The 19,961-nt window shown below is 39.8% G+C and overlaps 1 protein-coding gene across 4 annotated transcripts in view; it reads left to right on the top strand.

Annotated features, from left to right (window-relative positions):
- Positions 1-19,961, top strand: part of NEDD4L (neural precursor cell expressed, developmentally down-regulated 4-like, E3 ubiquitin protein ligase) — a 259,010-nt gene that overhangs the window by 213,633 nt on the left and 25,416 nt on the right. For all 4 annotated transcript variants that reach the window (XM_019531744.1, XM_019531743.1, XM_019531740.1 and 1 more), the window contains 6 exons: positions 1,333-1,410; positions 3,588-3,642; positions 7,436-7,494; positions 12,985-13,050; positions 14,458-14,687; positions 18,886-19,007. In XM_019531744.1, coding sequence (XP_019387289.1) covers positions 1,333-1,410; positions 3,588-3,642; positions 7,436-7,494; positions 12,985-13,050; positions 14,458-14,687; positions 18,886-19,007 — 610 coding nt within the window. The remainder of the gene's footprint in view (positions 1-1,332; positions 1,411-3,587; positions 3,643-7,435; positions 7,495-12,984; positions 13,051-14,457; positions 14,688-18,885; positions 19,008-19,961) is intronic.

Below are 19,961 nucleotides of genomic sequence, written 5' to 3'. Positions count from 1 at the left end.
TGGGCTTAAACAGCTAAATTGTGCAGTGACAGCTGTTGGTTACAAGTCTTCTATTGGTAGCAAATACAACAGGTTCTCATGCTTTCATAGTAAGGAAATTGTCAAATTGGTGGTGTATATCTGAAACCAAGACCTTTAAGCTGGTTTCACCAATAAGGTGCAAACAGGGGAGTTAAAGTTTTATTTTATCTGGCAAAAGAAGCCCTTTAAGGAGAGTCTTCTTGCTCTTCCCTGATTTTAAAATAATAGAAAATAGCTATGGAATAACGCAACTGTAACAAACTACTCTGATGAAGTGATATTGAAACCAAAATATTGAAACTCTCAATCCCCACCTCTGATTATAACTTGCAAATACGTAGCAGTTTGCAAATAATATGGCACAATCTAGTCCATAATGTCCTCTCCTCCCAAAAGATGCTCGTGTATCATGCTGAATTTAGTTAGCCAAGCCACAGTGTTTTGAAAGAGGAATGTACTTGATCTTAATTAGCTTTGTGATCAATAATTGTTAGAAACCTAAGTCTAATTGGGTGCATCCTCATATGGAGCCTGACTTGTTTTCAGAAGTAAATTCTTCAGGGTAAAACTCCTACCCAGATGATTTTCGCCAGCGGGGAATTGATTGATCACTATGCATAACAGTAAGGGAAAAGAAGGATGTTATCAAACTACATAGCAGTGTGCCAAAAAATTAGGAATGAACAATGACAAATGGACAGAAGGAATAAAACCCCAAACATATTGTGAATTGTTATTCAACAAGATGTTTGGTTTATTGTGTTTGATTTTCATAGCTACTTGCAAGCTTGCACTTTGGCAATATTTGTAAAGCAGCTTGTTGTGCCATAAATGTCTTACTGATTTGAATATTGATTAAGAAAAGGGGACAGCATCCATATTTGATACTGTTGTACAATGTATGTGACTTAATGCAACCAGATAAGAGCATCTTTAGTAACATAAGGTGTTCACGTGGGTTTGAAAGCCTTACAAAATTATATTCTAATATGAACAGAACACACATTTGCCCTTTTGGAGAGTGCAAATCTTAGACCAGATTCTACTATTGTGAAACCAGTCTATGTGCCTAACTGCTGTTCTGTTATGGGTATAGACCAGTTTCTAATCATTTATATTGGTAAAAGTGTAAAATTTGTACCTGGCCTTAATGAATGATTTCCAATCTTATCTTCCAAACTTATCATTATTTTGCTTCATGAAAACTATTTTAATATCTATTATTTTAAAATCATGAAAATTAAAACTAAGCACTAAACTGAGCATCTTTGTTATGAGTTAAGGGTTTATCATGTCATGTTTATCTTACAGGAAGATCCACGACTGAAATTTCCAGTACATTTGAGATCAAAAGCTTCTTTGAACCCTAATGATTTGGGCCCCCTTCCTGTAAGTGTCAAGTATACATGTCTCGCAATACGCGCTCAGACCTCTTGAGACTGGATGTGTCGGTTTCCCAACTGAGTATGAATCTATGCTTTGCCATCTCGGACAAGTCATGTGTGTGTATGATACTCAAAAGAGCTTCTTCACAATTTGACTAGTGTAATAGGAATATGCTTCCTGGAACCTTCTTATCATGTTTCTGAAGTAGCTGATCATTTGTTAGCTTTGCTTCAGCATATACCTCTTTAGCTAAAGTTCAAGCACTGCAGAAGCTTTAACTGTGTCCTTACTATTGGCTTCATGACTTTGGATGATTACATGTTGCTATGAAAACAAAACCATTATATAAGCTTGAATCACTGGAGTGAAAGGGAAGGCCTGTGTAATCCAGGAACAATTGCTGAAGTAACAATGTCTTTGCCTCTGTCATTTTCATGGCATTCAAAAAATCAAGCTTACTTCTCCCCTTTCCTCCCCCCGCCCCCCAATCTCTTGTAGCATAAGACAGGGGTGTACCATATAGGTTTAATTTAGATTTTAAATGATAGTTTTGCATTCTGCATAAAACTTTACTGCTTTAACCCTGAGAGATATATTTGCATTATTTTTTAATTCAAATGTACTGTTGATTTACATCATAGTCAGAATACATTACATAGCCTTTCTGAGTTCATAAAAGGCTTTATTCTTAAAGACGAAAGCTGATAGTGGGAAAATTTGATTTTCTTCACTGCTTTTGATTATTGATGCCTGATAACAATAACACTCATTAGCTGTGTCATTAGAGAATCTTGTAACTATTTTCTGCTGCTGGTAACAAGCTCAGGTGAAATGGCACTAACACTGGACACCTAAGTACAGAAAGGCTATAGGTTGCCTCCAGCACAATCAACATCCAAGCTACTGGGAGGAAGTTTAACTACCCCTGGTTATGTTAGGCAGAAGACAGGAGAGGATGGCACCTGAGAGACTAACTGGTATTGGTGATAACCTACTTCTAAAGATGCTGTTGCCTACGAAAGCTTTATGTCTCATTGAACCGGTCAGGTGCCACCCTGCCCTGCCTTTTCCTTCCCTGACTTCAGACCAGCGTGGTTACCTGTCTCTGTTTAGATGAAGGAAAAAAAGATGTTTTGTTTTAATTAAGTTAGATAACTTGTTAGGCACCATAACTTCTGTGTCTCTTATTCCTAATATAGGCCTGATTTGAGATCTTTGTAATTACGCGCTAACAGGTTACAACACAATGTTAGAGCAGTTAAAAATAGCAATAAGGGGGGTGTTTTACAGTAGTATATTTCAGATAAAGTGGACATACAGTGATGTCCAGGGAGGGATGCTTTCATTACAGTTACTCTGATTTAATTGATAGTTTGACTTCAAACTGTTTTAAAATCCTTAAACCAGTGCAAACCTGTCTTATATCACTGAGTGTATTTAAATAATTGACATGTTTTAAACAGAGGTGAAATCAGCCATTTTAAAACTGCAGCAAGAGTATTTGTACAGACTTTTGCACATATTTTACTAAACTTGTTTAAAACAGATTGAAATTAAAATAGATTAACTTCTGTGTTGTCAATGAGGCTGAACCTGATGTAGTTGTATATTCTGCAGTCAGTGACAGAATTGAATAGTGTTCAGGGTACTAAGAAGTCTTTTGTCTTCTATCCTTCTTTACCATCTCATGTAATCATTTTAAAGGTGGGAGGTTAAGAAGTAAATATTACTGCACTGAATCTGACAAATTGTACCTCCTGCTTCAGGATCTTGTGTCTGATGATGACCAGCATCAGAGGAAAATGTAAAAACTAGAAAACCCCTATGATATACAGATTTGAGATGATAAACTCTTTATGAAATTCTCCTCCAAACCCAATAAATTTAGTGTTTGGTGTAAGCTTTGAAGCAGGTTTCATATCCTTTCCAAAAATTCTGTTAACATTTGCTATCATAACTTGGGATGTGCTTGTTGTCCAAATGAACATGCAGTCCACCTTGGAAATTTGGTTCCTTGATTGTTCTGCAAAATGAACCCAAATAAATATCATAAGTAGATATAGGCAAATGTGCCTGACTCATAGTAATGCAATAGTTTACTTGCTACAGTAATATTGCTTTAGTTCACATTTTTTCTCTCTCTCTCTCTCTCTTTTTTTTTTCTCTCTCTCTAATTCCAGCCTGGTTGGGAGGAAAGAATACATTTGGATGGAAGAACATTTTATATAGACCATAGTAAGTAAGCACCCAGGTACTACAACAAGCAGACAAAGGGAGGTAATAAATATTGAAGTGAAAGCTTTATAATTTTACTCTTCATTTAGGACGCCAGGTGTTGATATGTGGAGACATTGATACCAGAGACTTAGTGCCCTCATATGGTACTGTATATTCACCAAAAGCTTGCTTTTAATCGGCTCATCAAGCTTTGTCCCTCTCTGATCTTGTGAAGCATTAACATTTTTTATTTGTGATATTTCTTTGTTTTTGTTGATATTTTGGATTCGTTGTTGTTGTCGTCGTTGATGATCCCATGGCTTTATTTGCACTTTATTAAATAAATTAAAATACACACTAGGAATAGAAAATAAGATGAGAAAAAAGAGGATATAACCACAAGTCCAAATATAGGCAGTGGAAGAAATGACACCAAGAACTCTTGCCTCCCACTTCCTTAAAAAGGTCTTGTGGAAATGCCAATTCTGACCTTATTTTCTATTTGTAGCATGTTATATTGCACCCAATCCATTAATATCTAGCCAGTTCTTGTACTGAAGTTCCAATGTAAATGATGTTTCATTGTAGATTTGTCTTATTACAGCATCTCCAAACAAACGTGATTTTTTTTTCTGTTGGTTTTTCTTTTAAAATATAGTTGTAGTCTAACAGAAGTCTTTTTAACCTTTAGCTTGGTATTTTTTCTGAGGTTTATATTATTAATGACATAATCTTTACAAAATATAGAGGTCTTGAAACAAAATGAGAGTGGAGAGAGAAGCCACACAAGACCTGCAAAATTAAAATCTTAAACCATTATATCTACTTGACAGGATTATGATTTCCAATTTCTCTCAGTAGTATTAACTGCTACACTTATCCATAGTTGCATATTACTTTGGTTTAAAAATACTGCCTGTAAAGTAGGTTATGAATTTTGAAACTGCATGAATAGTTTTTCAATAAGGAATGGAAATAATGCATTCTTTGCAGAGAAACTAGCTTAATCTGTTTCATAAATTGCTATGAATTATTATTAGTCTTTATTTCTTTAGTAATTAACTTAATTAACCAACAAGTGCCTACAAACATTGGCAATTTTACCTATACTCCTTTTAGGAGTCAAAGAAGGGAACAGCTTGATGTGAAACACCTTTACACTTGCTGTCACTACTTGCCTTTTGAGAGTTAAAATCATTAGGTCCCTTAGTTGTTTCAGCATGTGTTTTAGTTTTGAAATGCAAAGGAAATTTTAAACTTACATACAAGTCAAAATTCCCCAGTGAATTTGTAACAGCTGTCAAACATCTTACATTTTATTTGACATTTCTTCTCTAATTCCCTCTTCCTGAGATGCATTGTTTTAGTTTTGTGGATGTCAAACTTTGCAAGAAGCATGTTTGATAGTGATATCTGTTTCTAGTAAATAGCATTGTTCTCAAATTACACCTTTTGTAACCAGTAGACCAGCATCAAAGGTGAAACTAATGGTATCACAGTGGACTTGTTCCAGTTTCATTGTGATAACATTGTGTTTAGGATTAAACAAATACATGATAGTACAGAATGTTCAGTGACTTGCCTTCCACAATGCAAATATTAGTGTCTGTCTTCACAGTATTAGTAAGGAAACACAATGACATTCATGCCATATAAGAGTGAAGTAAGGCAGGGATATGGTAATATTAGCCTCCCTTTTAACCTATTGCAAATTGTTTAAGTCACAAGTAAGTCAAAGAAACCTAGACATGAAGCTAATCATAGTCATAATCAGGTACCCTTTCCAGAATATGTTGATCCAGGAACGTATTAACAGTGCACTAATCTGGTCATCCTATCTTTGCCTCCTAAAATGGGCAGTTTTTAAAGCATCGCATTTTCTAAAGCATTTCCATATAAACGATTATGGTAATATATATCATTGGAACATCAGCAACATGAAAACTAGTAATGTGTGTAAGAAAACCAAGGCAGACAAGGTTCTTTGGGTAAATCCGATATCTTATATTTGACCAACTCAAATAGTTAGACAAATTCTGATTCATGCCCTTGGTTAGCAGGCTCAGAAGGGAGGTTAAAGTGTGAAAAGAGCATTCCAAAACGGATTGAAGCCGGATAGGTGGGGCAAAGTGAGGAGGCTTGCACTGCTACTGCCCCTCTTCTCTGGAGATTATTCAATCCTCAGAGCTGTAATTGTAAGTCCCATAAGCACCAATATACTTCATGTATATAAGGAGCAACCCAAAACCAGTGACATAATTTTGAATGATTAACATATGGGTGCATCTCCACATTCATTAATGTCCTTTTTCTAATTTGCATTAAATTTAATACCTCTTTTGTGAGGTACTAGAAAAAGATGTGTTAGACTATTTTAATGCACATTAGTGAAAGCACATGGGTTTTTTTTGTGGTGCACTAATACGCTTTAAAATAGGCTAATGCACTTTAAAGCTCATGTGTTCACATGCCCAAAAGAAGACTGCAGGAAGTTTGTATCTTTCTTACTCCTCAAATTTTCTTCAGTTACTTATTTTTTTTAATATCAGTTCTTGGCAAACCAATTTATTTGGGGTCATTTTACAATTAAATCCACATGTTAAAAACAGAAATGTCTGTTTCAGCTGTAGAGGAACAGCAAATTCTCTTATTTCAACATAAAATGTTAACCTACAATAATCTTATGGAAAACTTGGCAAATATGTTTATTACCAAGCTAGCAATTTATTGACTTCACTAACCCCCACCCCCCCCAATAATCTCCAAAACCTTGACCACTATTTTACCATGCAAATATGTGCATAGCCACACTTATAATACTACAGTGGGTATTATTGCCCTTTCAATGAAGTAAATGGCTAACTAAGGCTTTACCATGAAAAATACCACCTATTTGGTTTTTGGAGCATTATCTTACTGTTGTGATACCATCTTCCTGTTGTGTTTCTATTATGTTTAGAATTTTATCAGGATATGCTGTCTGGAGTTGGGTGGGGGGAAGTATCAGTGTAAGACTGTGTATAACCACTGCCCTACCAGTGTTCTGAAAAACATGCAAATAAAAACGTCATTGAGCTACCATTGTATCATTTGCAAGAATCTCTTTGGTCAAAACAAAGTGTGCCTCTCGTTGCCTGTATGGAAAGGCAAAAATGTACATAGATTTGTTAGTAAAGTTGGGGATTAGGATCTCTTTGTCCAGTGGAGCCTATTTATATCCCAATTGTAATTTGGGCCCTAATTTAAATATTTGTATTCTTTAAAAAAATTACAATAACTAGAATTCCATCACTGGATGGCTTAAAGTCCACGTGATGGTCAGGATTTTTTTCATTTTGATTGGAAATGATTTAAAGTTGTACAAGGGCAGAAGGAAGTTTGAAATTGCAAAACTGAAGTATTTTTAAAAATTGCTTTTGTTTTGGTTTTTTTGTTTGTTTTTTGTTCTTTTAACCTTTAGGCCTGAAATTTTTGTATGCTTCATCAAAGGTGAATGCATATCAGGCTCAAGTTAAAAGTCCCTGAAGAAAAACCATTTACCAATTAAATATTGACACTGTGGGCGTGTGAATATAGCAGTGTGAATATACTGGATTATACCGTAGTTTTGCATTTTTGAGTGAGCATTTCCAACTAAACAGTGTGATGGGTTGATAATGGATGAGGGGTGTATGCCATCTTTCCTAACCCTGAAATACTAAGCTGTGGGCATTGTAGGAAGGTGAGGGGCAGATGTAATTCTGTTAAAAAAAAAAATTATTTCAGAGTGATAGAAGAGAATTAATGGTACAGTATCCTCTTTTATTTCCAGATAATAAAATTACCCAGTGGGAAGATCCCAGATTGCAGAATCCAGCTATTACTGGTCCAGTAAGTACTGTGTGCGCTTTACATTTTCAGTGATGCTTATTGCTGTGTCTCAAAAGTCCACTTTATGCTAGGCAGGAGGGGTGACTAGGTACCTCTTTGCAGCAGCTTCTCTGAGCTCATCTCGTCCTTCTCTTGCATAGATAAGAGTAATGTGGGGACTGTTTTAAAGTACCATAATGATCTAAGCTGCAGCATGGCGTTTGGGAGGGGCGGTGTTGGAACACACCTCCCCACCTCCTTCCCATCCACTATTCCAGGGGAGGTATTGAGGCAAATTCTTTATCTCAGACCTTCCCTATCTCCCCTGGAGTCTTTGCAGCATTTTAATTTTTTTATCTCTTAGCATAAATGATATCATCATTCTTTTTAGTTCCCAGAAAAATACTTGGTGAGTAAGTCTTCCCATAAATCCCTACATTCCCCAAAATCTTGGCTTTGCTTTCTCTTAGAAATGTAATCTGAGAGCATTATATCCTCTTATGAAAATTCTTCCTATTCAGAAACTGTTCAGCTAATAGATGGATGGTTACAGGTATGACATCCTTGGAATTTCTTTATTTGTTGTTACTTTCATTCTTCTAGAGCAGCACAAAGAAATCATCTCCATCAAGATGTAGTTATTCTCTATGTGACATTTAGGCTAGGTCAAGACATTATGTACAAGCCTGTATAAGCAACCAGAAACCAGTCTAAACCTGTCGCAGAACAGAAGTTCGCTGTACATATGCCAGTTTAAAAAAGGCAGATCCCAGTCTCAGATAGACCTGGAAGGATGTAATATCAGATTAAATTGGTTTAGGTCAGAACAGTCTATCAAACTTCTCTAAGACATCCCCTCCTGACTCAAACTAGGTTGCAGTCCCCCGGCATCCCAGGCTGCTTTGCAAGGTCCCTGCTAACCCCCACTAATAGGGTGGGCAGGCTAGCCTTGGCCTGCACTTATCTACTCCAGCCGTGCCTCCTGCCTGCATCTGGCAGCTGGGCGGTTAAGGGGGCCCAGGGGGAGAGCAGAGGCCCCCCTCCTGTGCCTCCCAGCCAGCACATCTTCTTTCCCCAGCCCCACTCACTGCTAGCTAGCTGTCTGCAGCAGGGAGGGAAGCAGGGGCTCCCACCATGTGGCCTTTTGGCTGGGTCTGGGGGAGCCAGGTCCATGTGGCAGGGGCCTCCACTTTCCCACCCCACCTCCCTCAGCACTGACAGCTAGCAGGGATTGGAGCTAGGGAGAAGAGCCATGCTGCCAGGCAGCAGAGGAGGGGGCAAGCCCCTATTGCACAGCCCCCCAATCTGTGCTGGCTCAGGGATGGGGATGGAACAGGGGCGGAGGTCTCTATTTTCCCCCATTCCCCTGCTTGGTCAGGGGTCAGGCTGGGGAGGGAAACCACGCTGGGCCAGGCAGCAGGAGAGAAGGAAAGCCCTTACCACGTGCTGCCCTCACCCCAGCTGTGCTGGCTGGTGTGGGGGGCAGGGCGGGGTGGGATCCTCCGCTTGCGCATTGCTGACAGCTGATGCGGGGTGGAGCTGAGGAGAGAAGCCATGCTGGTCAGGCAGTGGGGGAGAAGTGAAGCTCCTGGCATGCACCACCCTCCCCCGAGTGTTCTGGCTGGGTCTGCATGGTGGAGGCCTCTGTTTCCTCCCCCTACCCCTGCTGCCACTGGCAGTCGACTACTAGCAGGGGGTTGCGGCTGAGGAGAGATTCTGTGCTGGCTGCCCCCCTCCTGCAGCTGACAGCAGTGGCTTGGAGGTGTCCCCAACAGGCAGTCGGGGGTGGCCAGGCATTCAGCTGCATTTGGCTCTGACAAACTGGGAGGCGTACGGGAGTGACCCCAGCCTGCTGGCCCAGGCCACCGCAGGCATCTTCATGCCCTCCCCCAATCCCAGAGGGTGAACATCTGTTCTGTTCACTGCTGATCCAGTCTATGCAGCTTGGAGAAACACATGGAGGTTTGATCGATTCCACTTCAGCCTTTTGAATGTCTGTACCTAGCCTTAGCATTAAGGTGGTCCGTCAGATGAGAATACCCTCTTCCAAAGCAGAATTTCACTGTTGAAACGATCTGTTGTAGCAATGAGACAGAAGCTATATAGCCAATTTAATGTTGCATAGTTACTTTGCTGTCAGCATCAAGAAAAAGGCATTGAAATATAAATAAAGACATTTATTTATCAGCAGTAACTCGCTTTGAAATCCTTTTCCGGACTCCCTGCCTCTATCCTCTCCCATCTTTCAAATATTAAAATGCAGTCTGTGTCTGCCTGTCTCTCTGCATGTATGCGTGTCTGCCTGTCTCTCTGTGTGCACGTGTGTGTGTATGCATGTCTCTCCCCTTCTCTCACTCTCCTCAGTTTATACCCTAGTAAGCAAACCTGCATCTCTGCCCTCAGAGCTTATTCATTTGCTTCCTATTTTTTACTCCATTCAATTTAAATTACATATACTCATTTTCATGGTACAGTGTAGAACTACTTAATTATTTAGGGTGAGGCAGTCTGTTGAAAAGGCAAAAGGCAAGTTAAAAGCACCACAGTATACCATAGCTCATACTGAAAACTCCAGTTTTATTAATGCGCTAGAAAAATTCTGATTGATGTGAAAAGATCCCTAATACACCAGTACTCATCTTATTCAAACCCAAATGGTATGGCCACTCACTTTCATTTGAAGCATTCTATTCTATGAAATTTTAAAGGAAATCTGAGAAAAGGGTGACTCTTTTCAAACGTTCATGTGAGCAAAATAATCCTGCCATCCACATCTGCTCTGAATTCTCAGAATTTGGGCCCCAGGGATGTGGATTTATGTGGAAATCTCCCATTGTGATGAGTCTGGAAATCTGAGTAGAAAAAAAATCTTCAGTTCCCTAAGGTGGTCATTTCGGACAGAAAATGTCATGAGCTGACAAATCACAGTATCCATTTACAGGCTTTATAGCTAACAAAAAAACCTGTGTCTTGTTATGGAAGAGGAGTGGTAGAATGGTGTAAGATGTTGGGGTTAGACATCATGATCAGGAGGGTAGGGCTTGTTAGGTTCAAGAAGGATCATTTCAGATAAATTATTTTCAGAACAATGTTCAGCTTTAGGAAAATGAATAAATAGTTTTATTCTCCTCAAATATTTTCAAAACATTTAATAAGCTAACTTATTTTCAGCCCTTCCCTTTTCACTACCTTATAGATCATCAGGATTCCACCTCTTAAGATCTTTCAAGAGGAAGGCTGAAGAAATGTGATTGGAATAGCAATGGCCCTTGGGTCATGATTTAGAGTTGACGATACCTTTAAGCCAGTGAGGTTCCATTGTAATTTTATTAAATTAATATGGTCAATAACAAGTGATTTTAGTGAAATTGAGTTTAATTTAATTTTTTGTCCATTCCCACCCTCAACCTATATCCAGACAGTGATAAACGCACTAACAAGTGTTGACCTGAACCAGACTTCAGAAGTTTGCAGTGTAGCCTTCAAAGAATGCACGTCACTGTGGAATGTAATGATTTTTCTGCCCCATGAAGGCATACTTCAAATGGTTATAGCTGTACCATGTTTATGTCTTAACTATTTTGACTGGTGTTCTCTTTGGCCTGAAGGACTAGCAGGGCAAAGACAAGCTAATGATATGATAGAAAATCCTGTGTTTTCTTTTCCTATTATGAAATCCTAAAGCTAACCTTCTCTCCTTAAATGCCTAAGTAAATTACCTTAACATATAGGTCTTGGGGAGAATGGGTAGATATTGAAACTTGTCTGCACAGAAATGTGACTACCATGACTACAACCTATTCAATTTTTTTAATTCAAAGCTTTTTTTTCTTCAAGGCTTCTGTGTTTGAAGACTGTGTAGTTGCAAATCGTAAGGATGGTGAATTAGATCTTTTAGCCTTACCATTATGGCTAAGACAATTACATGTTTTCGGGTCTCATGTCATTAGCTGAAAAGTCTATGTATGGAAAAATTCCTCTGACTTTTGCATTCAATTCAGCCTGTACCCTTTTTTCATCATGAATTGCATATTAAAAAAATCCTAGAATCTCAAAGGGGAGGCCTTTTGACCATTATAAGTTGAGCTAAACAAATTATGACAAGAGATCTTTTGCCACTTCCTGTGGAAGAGGGCAATATATGTCAGATTCCAAATTCGCACTCTGCCCTACCAAAATTTTTCCCCTATTTTAGTTTTTACACTTTTATCCTTTTCTATTCAGCTTTAAGCTGTCACCAAGGAAATATGTTCTGCTTCAAAGGTGTCTGCACCATAATGGTGCAAAAGAGCTAGTATTTTGCAGTACCATTTGCTTACCCCAGAAGGATGAATGGAATAAATTATTTTGCAAAATGTTTGAGATTCTTGGCATGAAGGCATTTGTTTAAATAATGTTGTAAATAGTTTTATTGGCGCTCATATCATCTAGGAATTAGATACTGAACAGCACCATGTAAATGTGGTTGTGCTTCCTGTACTTAGGATAGCACATTCTGAATGTGTGAACTTGTAAATCTCTTGTGAGGCATTGCATTCAGCCATGTAAACATACCCAGAGATCACTCGCCACAAATATCACAATTTCACTGAGCCCCAGGTTGTGTTCTCACTTTCATTTGAAAGACATCATCTGCAAAATGAGGATAAAACTTTGGTTTTCTAATGATTTTGTCTACCTGATCCAAAAGGCAGTGGAGCGTATAGAAAAAAGGGTGATGTGTAGGGGGTACACATGGGTGTACATGCACCCCCTGAGTGTGGTGGTGCATCCCCTACAGAAAGGTGCTGCCAACACTGTCAGTGGTACCTGTAGGCAGTTGCCACTTGCCACCCCACCGCCAACACTGCCAGTGATATTTGTGGCTGGTCACTGATCCCTGGTCGGCACTCAGCACCCCCCTCTCCCCCCTCTGGCAGCGCCAGAGGCATCTGCAGAACCTTCCAGCTCACGCCACAGTGCTGCCATGCCTCCCCCAGTCACCGGGGGCATGTATCATTCATGTATAGAAGGACTCTGTGGACTTCGTATCATGCCCTTCTATTGTGAGCACTTCAGTAATGGGTTGTGCCGTACTGCTCGTACGAATCCTAGGACAATGTTGCCAGACGATTGTTCGGGCACCTGTTCTATGATAGCAGCTATATAAAAGAATGCCTATGGCTTCTTAAAATGGGACATTGTCTGTGTCAGTGAATCCTATTTTTGGACCGTTTTGATTATTCCCTCACACTTTTCTCTTTAAAACTAAGGATGGTCTTTCATTACAGTAAATCATTGAGGCAAAAAATACCTGATTCTATGAAAACCTCTGCCTTAGTTTCTCCAGTGTGAAGGAGACATTGTGTTGCATGCACTTCACATGCTTCCTGCAATAAACATGTTTGGAACAAATCATGCTGCAGAAAAAAGCATGTGTTTAAACTTGTGGGTATTGTTAAATAACGTTTGTAGAAGATGCAACGTATTAGATTGCAAGATGCATTACATTTTTAATTTTCTCTCTGCCAGGCTGTTCCCTATTCCAGAGAGTTCAAACAGAAATATGACTACTTCAGAAAGAAATTAAAGAAACCAGTGAGTAATTGTCCATTCTGTGTTTGAGATGCTTATTTTTGTGTTTGAGATGCATATTTTGTGGTAGAGGTGACAAATATAAATGACTGCCCCAAGAATAGATGATAATTGCCATGGCACTCTATTGCAATACCTTTTCCTGTTTTCTTTACTTATCCTAACAAAGTAGTTAAATAAGAACAAACAAAACAGACTGCAGTTTTCCTGTACAGATCGAGGAATATCTCTCTTTTCTTTCTTCCCCCGCCCCCCCCACCCAAAACTGATACTGAGCCCTTGAGTCAGGTTTTTGTTTATACATTGCGAAGTGAAGTTATGAGGCAGCAAAGAAGCAGTAACAAATAATACTGCCTCTCGAAGTATATCATCGTAGTTGAGATGAGTTGGTTTTCCTCTTGGCGTGCTCAAATGTAAATGACACAAGGACTTGTACTACTCCTTCAGTCTCAGCAGTTGTCTTTCCAAGGACAGTCAGAACTTGTGTTCCCGCTGATTTGCTGAGCACATGTTTAGTGAATAAAGAGGACTTCAGGAGGTCCCCTTCCAGTCTTTTGTTCCTAAGTACCATCTTTCACCAGCTCTAGAAGTCTTAATAAAATGAAAGAGACAAGAGCTCAGTATTTAACTTCCTGTGGTATTGATTAGCTTGGTAATAGTCTTAGAGCTTTGACAGCCCCAAACAAACATGTCGCAGGGGGCCTATAGATATTCTTTTCCTGTACATCAGCAGCTCCTTAAATATGCATGCCTACTTGTGAGGCAGTGTTTCTTTCACTATGTTAAAATGCAGCATTTCATGGGCTCTAAATAGCATTGAGTTCTTGGATGCAATTAAAAATGTGATTGGCAGAGAGATCTGTTTCAGGAAACTGACTGTTTCTTTTGCATTCTCCTGCCAGTTGTCTGTATCCCACCTTATTTCTACTCTGTTTATTCCCTCTCCTTACATCCGCATTTTTCTTTGGTTGTTGGAATAGTGATTGGCCTTAGCTTTAATATATTGGAGCAGAGCTCCCAAACGTGAGAATCATGATAATGCAAATTTGCGCTCCCCGTGACATTGTAACAGTTTTCATTATGCAGCTGTGGTCTTCACAGTTATGATTGGCTAGGTTCTCTGAAGCTGTGTTACCTTTTATTAACCAAGATATTCTTAAAATAGGGCTCAGAAATATATTCCTCTGTGTCTTTCTTGCTTCTTTATCCTGCTTCTGATATGCAGGTATGAGGGTGTAGGTGGGCAATAACTAAAGAACAATGATGGATTCTAGGAGTGACAAAATGCCAGCATCTTGTAGAATGGGAAAGTTCTGGAAATACTTACCTTCTTTTTACTATCATTTTTATTTCCACTGCTACTTGCATAAAGACCAGATCAATGTGAATGATATTTTTCCTTTGATGTAGGCTGATATACCGAACAGATTTGAGATGAAACTCCACAGAAATAATATTTTTGAGGAGTCCTATAGAAGAATCATGTCCGTGAAGAGACCTGATGTATTAAAAGCCAGGCTCTGGATTGAATTTGAATCAGAAAAAGGACTTGATTATGGAGGTGTGGCCAGAGAATGGTTCTTTCTGTTGTCCAAGGAAATGTTTAATCCTTATTATGGTCTTTTTGAATATTCGGCAACGTAAGTGTCCTTTAATATATTTCCATTTCTAAGTGATGCAAATTAGTACCTGGGTGAAAGAAAACCTGATAAGATTATCCTTCCAGATATATTTCATGCATATTTTAACAAATGCTAATTATGAAATGTCAATATGACATTATATTTATTCCCCGTTCAGAGAACCTGATGAAATCTTCCTCTTAAACCCTTTTTAGTTAATAATATTAATCACTGCCTTAATAGGCACCTTTCTTTGTGTTTGTGGATCCAACAGAAGTGTAAGGGAAGGTACTCTATGCAGGACACTCCTAGTCCAGTACATAAGTGTTGTTTGTTTAAAGCTCTCACGTTTCAGGGTTGTAATTTAGTTCTCATGAGCTAACTCCTCACTTACCCTTAGGCCAGTCTACACTGCACTGACAATGTAAAGGCAACTCATAATGAGTGCAAATGTAATTCATTAGTGCTTTACCATAAAAGAGAAACTGATCCTTGTGCTCAAAATGTCTATTTTAATCCAGTTAATATAATTCCATGTTATGTTAACTGCTAATACAGTTGCTAAAGATTGATTTGTTTATCACAGGTGATATTTTTTTTTTTGTGCGTGTAGGTGTTAATATCAGACTTACTTCTTTTTCCAATAAGTGTTAAGTAGGTTGTAAACTAGGTGAACAAGAGGCCACGTAACTAGGGAATTCCTGTTTCTCTCTCAATGTGTGTGTCTGGGAAAGGGGACATATTTGCATTATAGACCGCAAGGTTGTAAAATATATTGTATTAACTAGCTCAAAATACTTATCCCTTATTGAATTTCAGTAGAAAAATATTTGCCTTTTGAAAAGATCGTCTTCATTCATTTGGATGTATGCCACCATGATGAATAATTGTTAAATAAAATTAGTTAAATGTTAGATTCAGTCTGGTGGGAAAATCAGTCTTAAGTTGAAAGAAATCCCATTAGACTGAAAATTGTCATTAAAAATAGCAGTAGGAAATTGTTGCAGATGGCATATTTCTAACCTATGCATTAAGAAGCCTGTTTTTAGTGGTTTTTTGGTTTTTTGAAAACATTTTGGTAACAAAATTAATCTAGAATTCACATTGGAGATATATATGTATCCAGAGTATCACTTACTTATTAGTGTACTCATTCAATCATGCACTGCTGTATAGAATACATTACTGTTTAAATCTTGACAGATGTGTTCAGTCTACAGACAATAAAATAGAAAACTACCTCTGTAGTTTCAGTACCGTAGCAAGGCAATGCCAGTGGTGCATTGGCACTAGGTGCCTTTGCATGGGGTTGCCAAACCAAATGGAAGTAATGTTGTGCAGTAACATGGCGTGGGGTGCTCTGCACCTGACATGTGCTGGGCACCAAAATGCCTGGCTATAGCTATATGTCATGGTTATAAACCTCTTACTCTAGAATTACTGTGTGGTGTATAAGTGATGATAATGGCCCAGGTGTAATCCTCTTCCACCCTGTTCAAGGCCCTGAAAATCCACTGTTACTGGCATCTTAGCTTTAAAACTGTCACAAAAAAAGTAGCAAGGAAGGGGAAGATCCACCCCACCTTTTACATTAACAGTGTTTTAAGGATTCCAGGAACTTGGAGTAAGATCACACTTAAGTGACTAATAGGTAGAGTAGGCCCTAATGCAGTTAGAGCTCTCTCCTTTGCATATAAAAATGTGTATTATTCAAAGGAAGATGCTGGATAACTCAGGTGAGATTAGAAAGCCACAACCCTGAGGATCTCCTTCACTTCTGTCTCCTTTTATATTTCTTCTTCTCTTGATTTGCTCCTTTGAAAGCTGTTTATCACAGCTTCTTTGTCCTCAGTGAAGGAGGGCCGTGCAAGGCTTTCTTCCCCAGAACTTGTGCTACTCCACATATCAATGAGAGGAGACCATTGTGTAAAATAGTGATGCTCTACTTTCAGACCATGAGCCAGCTTTATGTGAGGTGATATCATTAGGCCAGAGGGGTCTCCCCTTAGATCTGAAACTTCGGCAGTGGGGGAGCATTGGCAGTGTCAATTGCCTCTCCCCTGCTGCCAAGTTCCTAGACCTATGGGGAGCCCCGCAAGGCAGATGAAGTGGCTCTCCTGATGCACAGGATGGTGCTGACACATGGGGTCACTCAGCCAGATCTGTCATGCAAGGTCAGGCTGGTGTGTGGGATTGAATTAGCACACAGTCAGGTCTGGCATGTGGGGTTGGGCTGGCATGAGGTCAGGCTGGTGTGCAGCTGGATCCAGCATGTGAAATTGGACCACACATGACCGAGCCAGCAAGCCAGATTGCACCAAGCCTGTGCTCAGGCTATATCCTGCACATTGGCTCCATGCCATTCATCTGGCCCATGGGGGTGGAAGTTTGAGCACTGTTGCCCTGTGGGGTCATGCCAACACTCAGGATCTCAATATTGCACTGTTAGACAGGAGGGCATGGTGTACAATTGCACATACACAGACACAAAAATCTGTTAGGCGCGCGCGCGCACACACACACACACACACACTCAAGATGCATATACCCCCACCAGGCATGCGCACACACTCTACCAACTCAGGCACATACACATCCAAAATTACCAACCTAGGCACATACACACCTAGCACCAATTCAAGCACCTACATGCTATACACACCAAAAGTTAGACAAAAATCAATTGTCATACCCGCCCACCCATTACACATACACAGATCACTAATTTGTATATCACACACACACCAAAATATATATTCCCCAGCTCACACACAAACCACCCACCTACATATACACACAGGTGAGTTCCTAACTTGGACGGTACGGTATGTATGTGTATTTGGAGTATTTGGGATACCTGGGGGAAGGTTAAGGTGAAAGAAAAAGTGTAAGGAATGAAAGTTGCCAGAACCACTATTAGAACCAGTAGACTAGAGCTGGCTGAAGAACTGAGTCTTGGGGTTACTTAAGGTTAAGTGGCCCCAGGGTTACTCAAGGTCACTGGCGCAAGGGGAAAAAAGCCTGGTGGCAAGGTGGAGACAGCTGGGAAAGAGAGAAGCAGAAACCTGGGAGCTTGGGGTTGGAAATTGAGGCAGACAGCTGGGAGCTTGGGGGCAGATAAGAGGTGGCAAGGAGGAAACAGTCAGGAAACAGACAAAACCCAACTCAGAATTTCAAAATAACAGGTGAATTAAACAGACAACCACTGCACAGCCCCATGAAGTTATTGGTTCTCACACACACAATGGCAGCAGGAAAAAGAGACTTATTGGAAGGGTTGGAGTCCAGGTAGGGAAGAGAAACAGTCCAAGTCCTTGGTTGAAGAGGGTGTGGAGGTGATAGCTACATATCCAGGCTGGAAAAGGGTCTTTGTCCAGTAGGTGTTGTCCAGAGCGGGTTGCCGGCAGGGCCTCTGGGTGGAGGGGCGTGGTGCTGGTCCAGATGCAGATGGTGTCCCAAAGAGTCAGTCTTCACTACCCCTATTTATGGGACAGACTACCTATGATCTCCTGTGGGGAGGGCATGTCCAGGCAATGCCAGTCCTGTTCCATGTGTTTTTACTGAGCATGTGCAGCCTTGGCACAATGGTGGGTTGCCTCATCTTTTGTTTCTTGAATACTGAGGGTGGTTCCAGTGGCTGTGTCCTTGGTCCAGGTATTGGTTTTGATGGTTTGGTCATTCAGAAGGAGCTATTTTTAGACCTATTGCCATTGTCTCTCAGGCACCCTCATTCATCCCCATTCATTCAAGAGCCAGATTACACAGGAGGGGTAGGTATAAGTCATAGGCTACAACACACTTGCGCAACAGGGCATGGGGACAAGATAGAGACTTGACAAACAAAATGGAAACTTGACATGACTTATACTAACTTACATATGTAGGCCTAAATCATATAGTATCAGTAAAACAGTAATATGGAACAGTACAAATCAATATAAACATAATAATTATACAATATAAAGAAGGAGAAAAAACAAAATGAATATAACTTGCTAGGAAAATAAAATGCTGAAACTTATCCTATTTACCACATCAGTAGAAACTAGTCTTATAGTTTGACTAGCTCATGTCAGCAGTGTGTAAGATATAGCTTGCAAAGAATACATAGATAAATGAAAATATTGTGGTATCTGGTTGCAAAAAAAAATGTCAAGCTACTTACTAATCAGTTTGATGTCAACTGCATAAACCTTTTTCTTCTCCCCTAAAAAAGGGACAACTATACTCTTCAGATTAATCCGAATTCAGGCCTTTGTAATGAAGATCATCTGTCCTATTTCACGTTTATTGGCCGGGTTGCTGGGCTGGCAGTGTATCATGGGAAGTTATTAGATGGTAAGTTATTTGCAGTAAAAAAGCAATATTAAAGAATGTCATTACAGTGCTTAAACTGTCATCCTGCAGTGTCCTTTTTATGCTTTATAGCTACAAAACCTAGTCCCATATTTCTATGAAATGAAATGAATTGCTGAAATATTGTGTAGTATTTTCTTTATGTGATGTACAGTAGACAAAATCTGCCCAAAATTGCAGTCCTGCTTTAAAAGTGCTCATGTAAAAATGAAATTGCCTTGCTCAGCAGATCAGGTCCACATGTCACTTCACTAAACTGTACTCCTATCAATCCTGCAGAACTAGCACTGCTAATGGGGTGCATTCTCTTCCTTTATATGCATGCATCACTGGCACGTTTGTTTACTGTATTAAAATCAGACGTGTTTTTGCACATCACGTTGGGCCCAGGAACTTGCACAGGTGTCAATGAAGGCGTAATTGAATTTTTAAAATTCTTATTCACTGGTATGCTTTGAAAAAGGACCCTAACAGACGGTCACAAAAATGACTTTTTTTTTAACCTCAGTGCATTTTTCTTGTAGTTTTTGAGACCTAGTAGCTGTGGAACCTCGTAGTGTTGGTTTTACAGAATCACTTCTCAGAGCAACTTAGCACCTTATCAGTTACATTCTATAATCTCAAGTCTTTTTTATCCTGTTAGCTGTAGCTCCATTAACAGTAGCAGTAGGGCTATGCAAAGCTTTGGGTGGTTATTTGAATCGGAGGAGATTCGGCCCAATTCGGTGGCCAGATCGCCAAACCCAAATCAAATTAAGGTGACCGATAAAAAGGTCCTAATCAATTTGAAGCTCTCCAAATCTTTGGAAAGGATTCAGAGGGCTTAGATTTGGACAGTCCCCGCCTGCTGCAGCAGGGTGCTGGACTTGGAGCCAATAAGCAGGGGGAGGGGACTATGGGGGGGGACCCCTGCCAGGCCCCATCCCCTGCCTGCTC

This window comes from Crocodylus porosus, unplaced genomic scaffold, assembly GCF_001723895.1.
Source record: "Crocodylus porosus isolate Cpor-Errol unplaced genomic scaffold, CroPor_comp1, whole genome shotgun sequence".
NCBI lineage: Eukaryota > Metazoa > Chordata > Crocodylia > Crocodylidae > Crocodylus > Crocodylus porosus.
The sequence above is the reverse complement of the archived record's forward strand: the minus strand, read 5'-3'. Positions and strand labels throughout refer to the sequence as shown.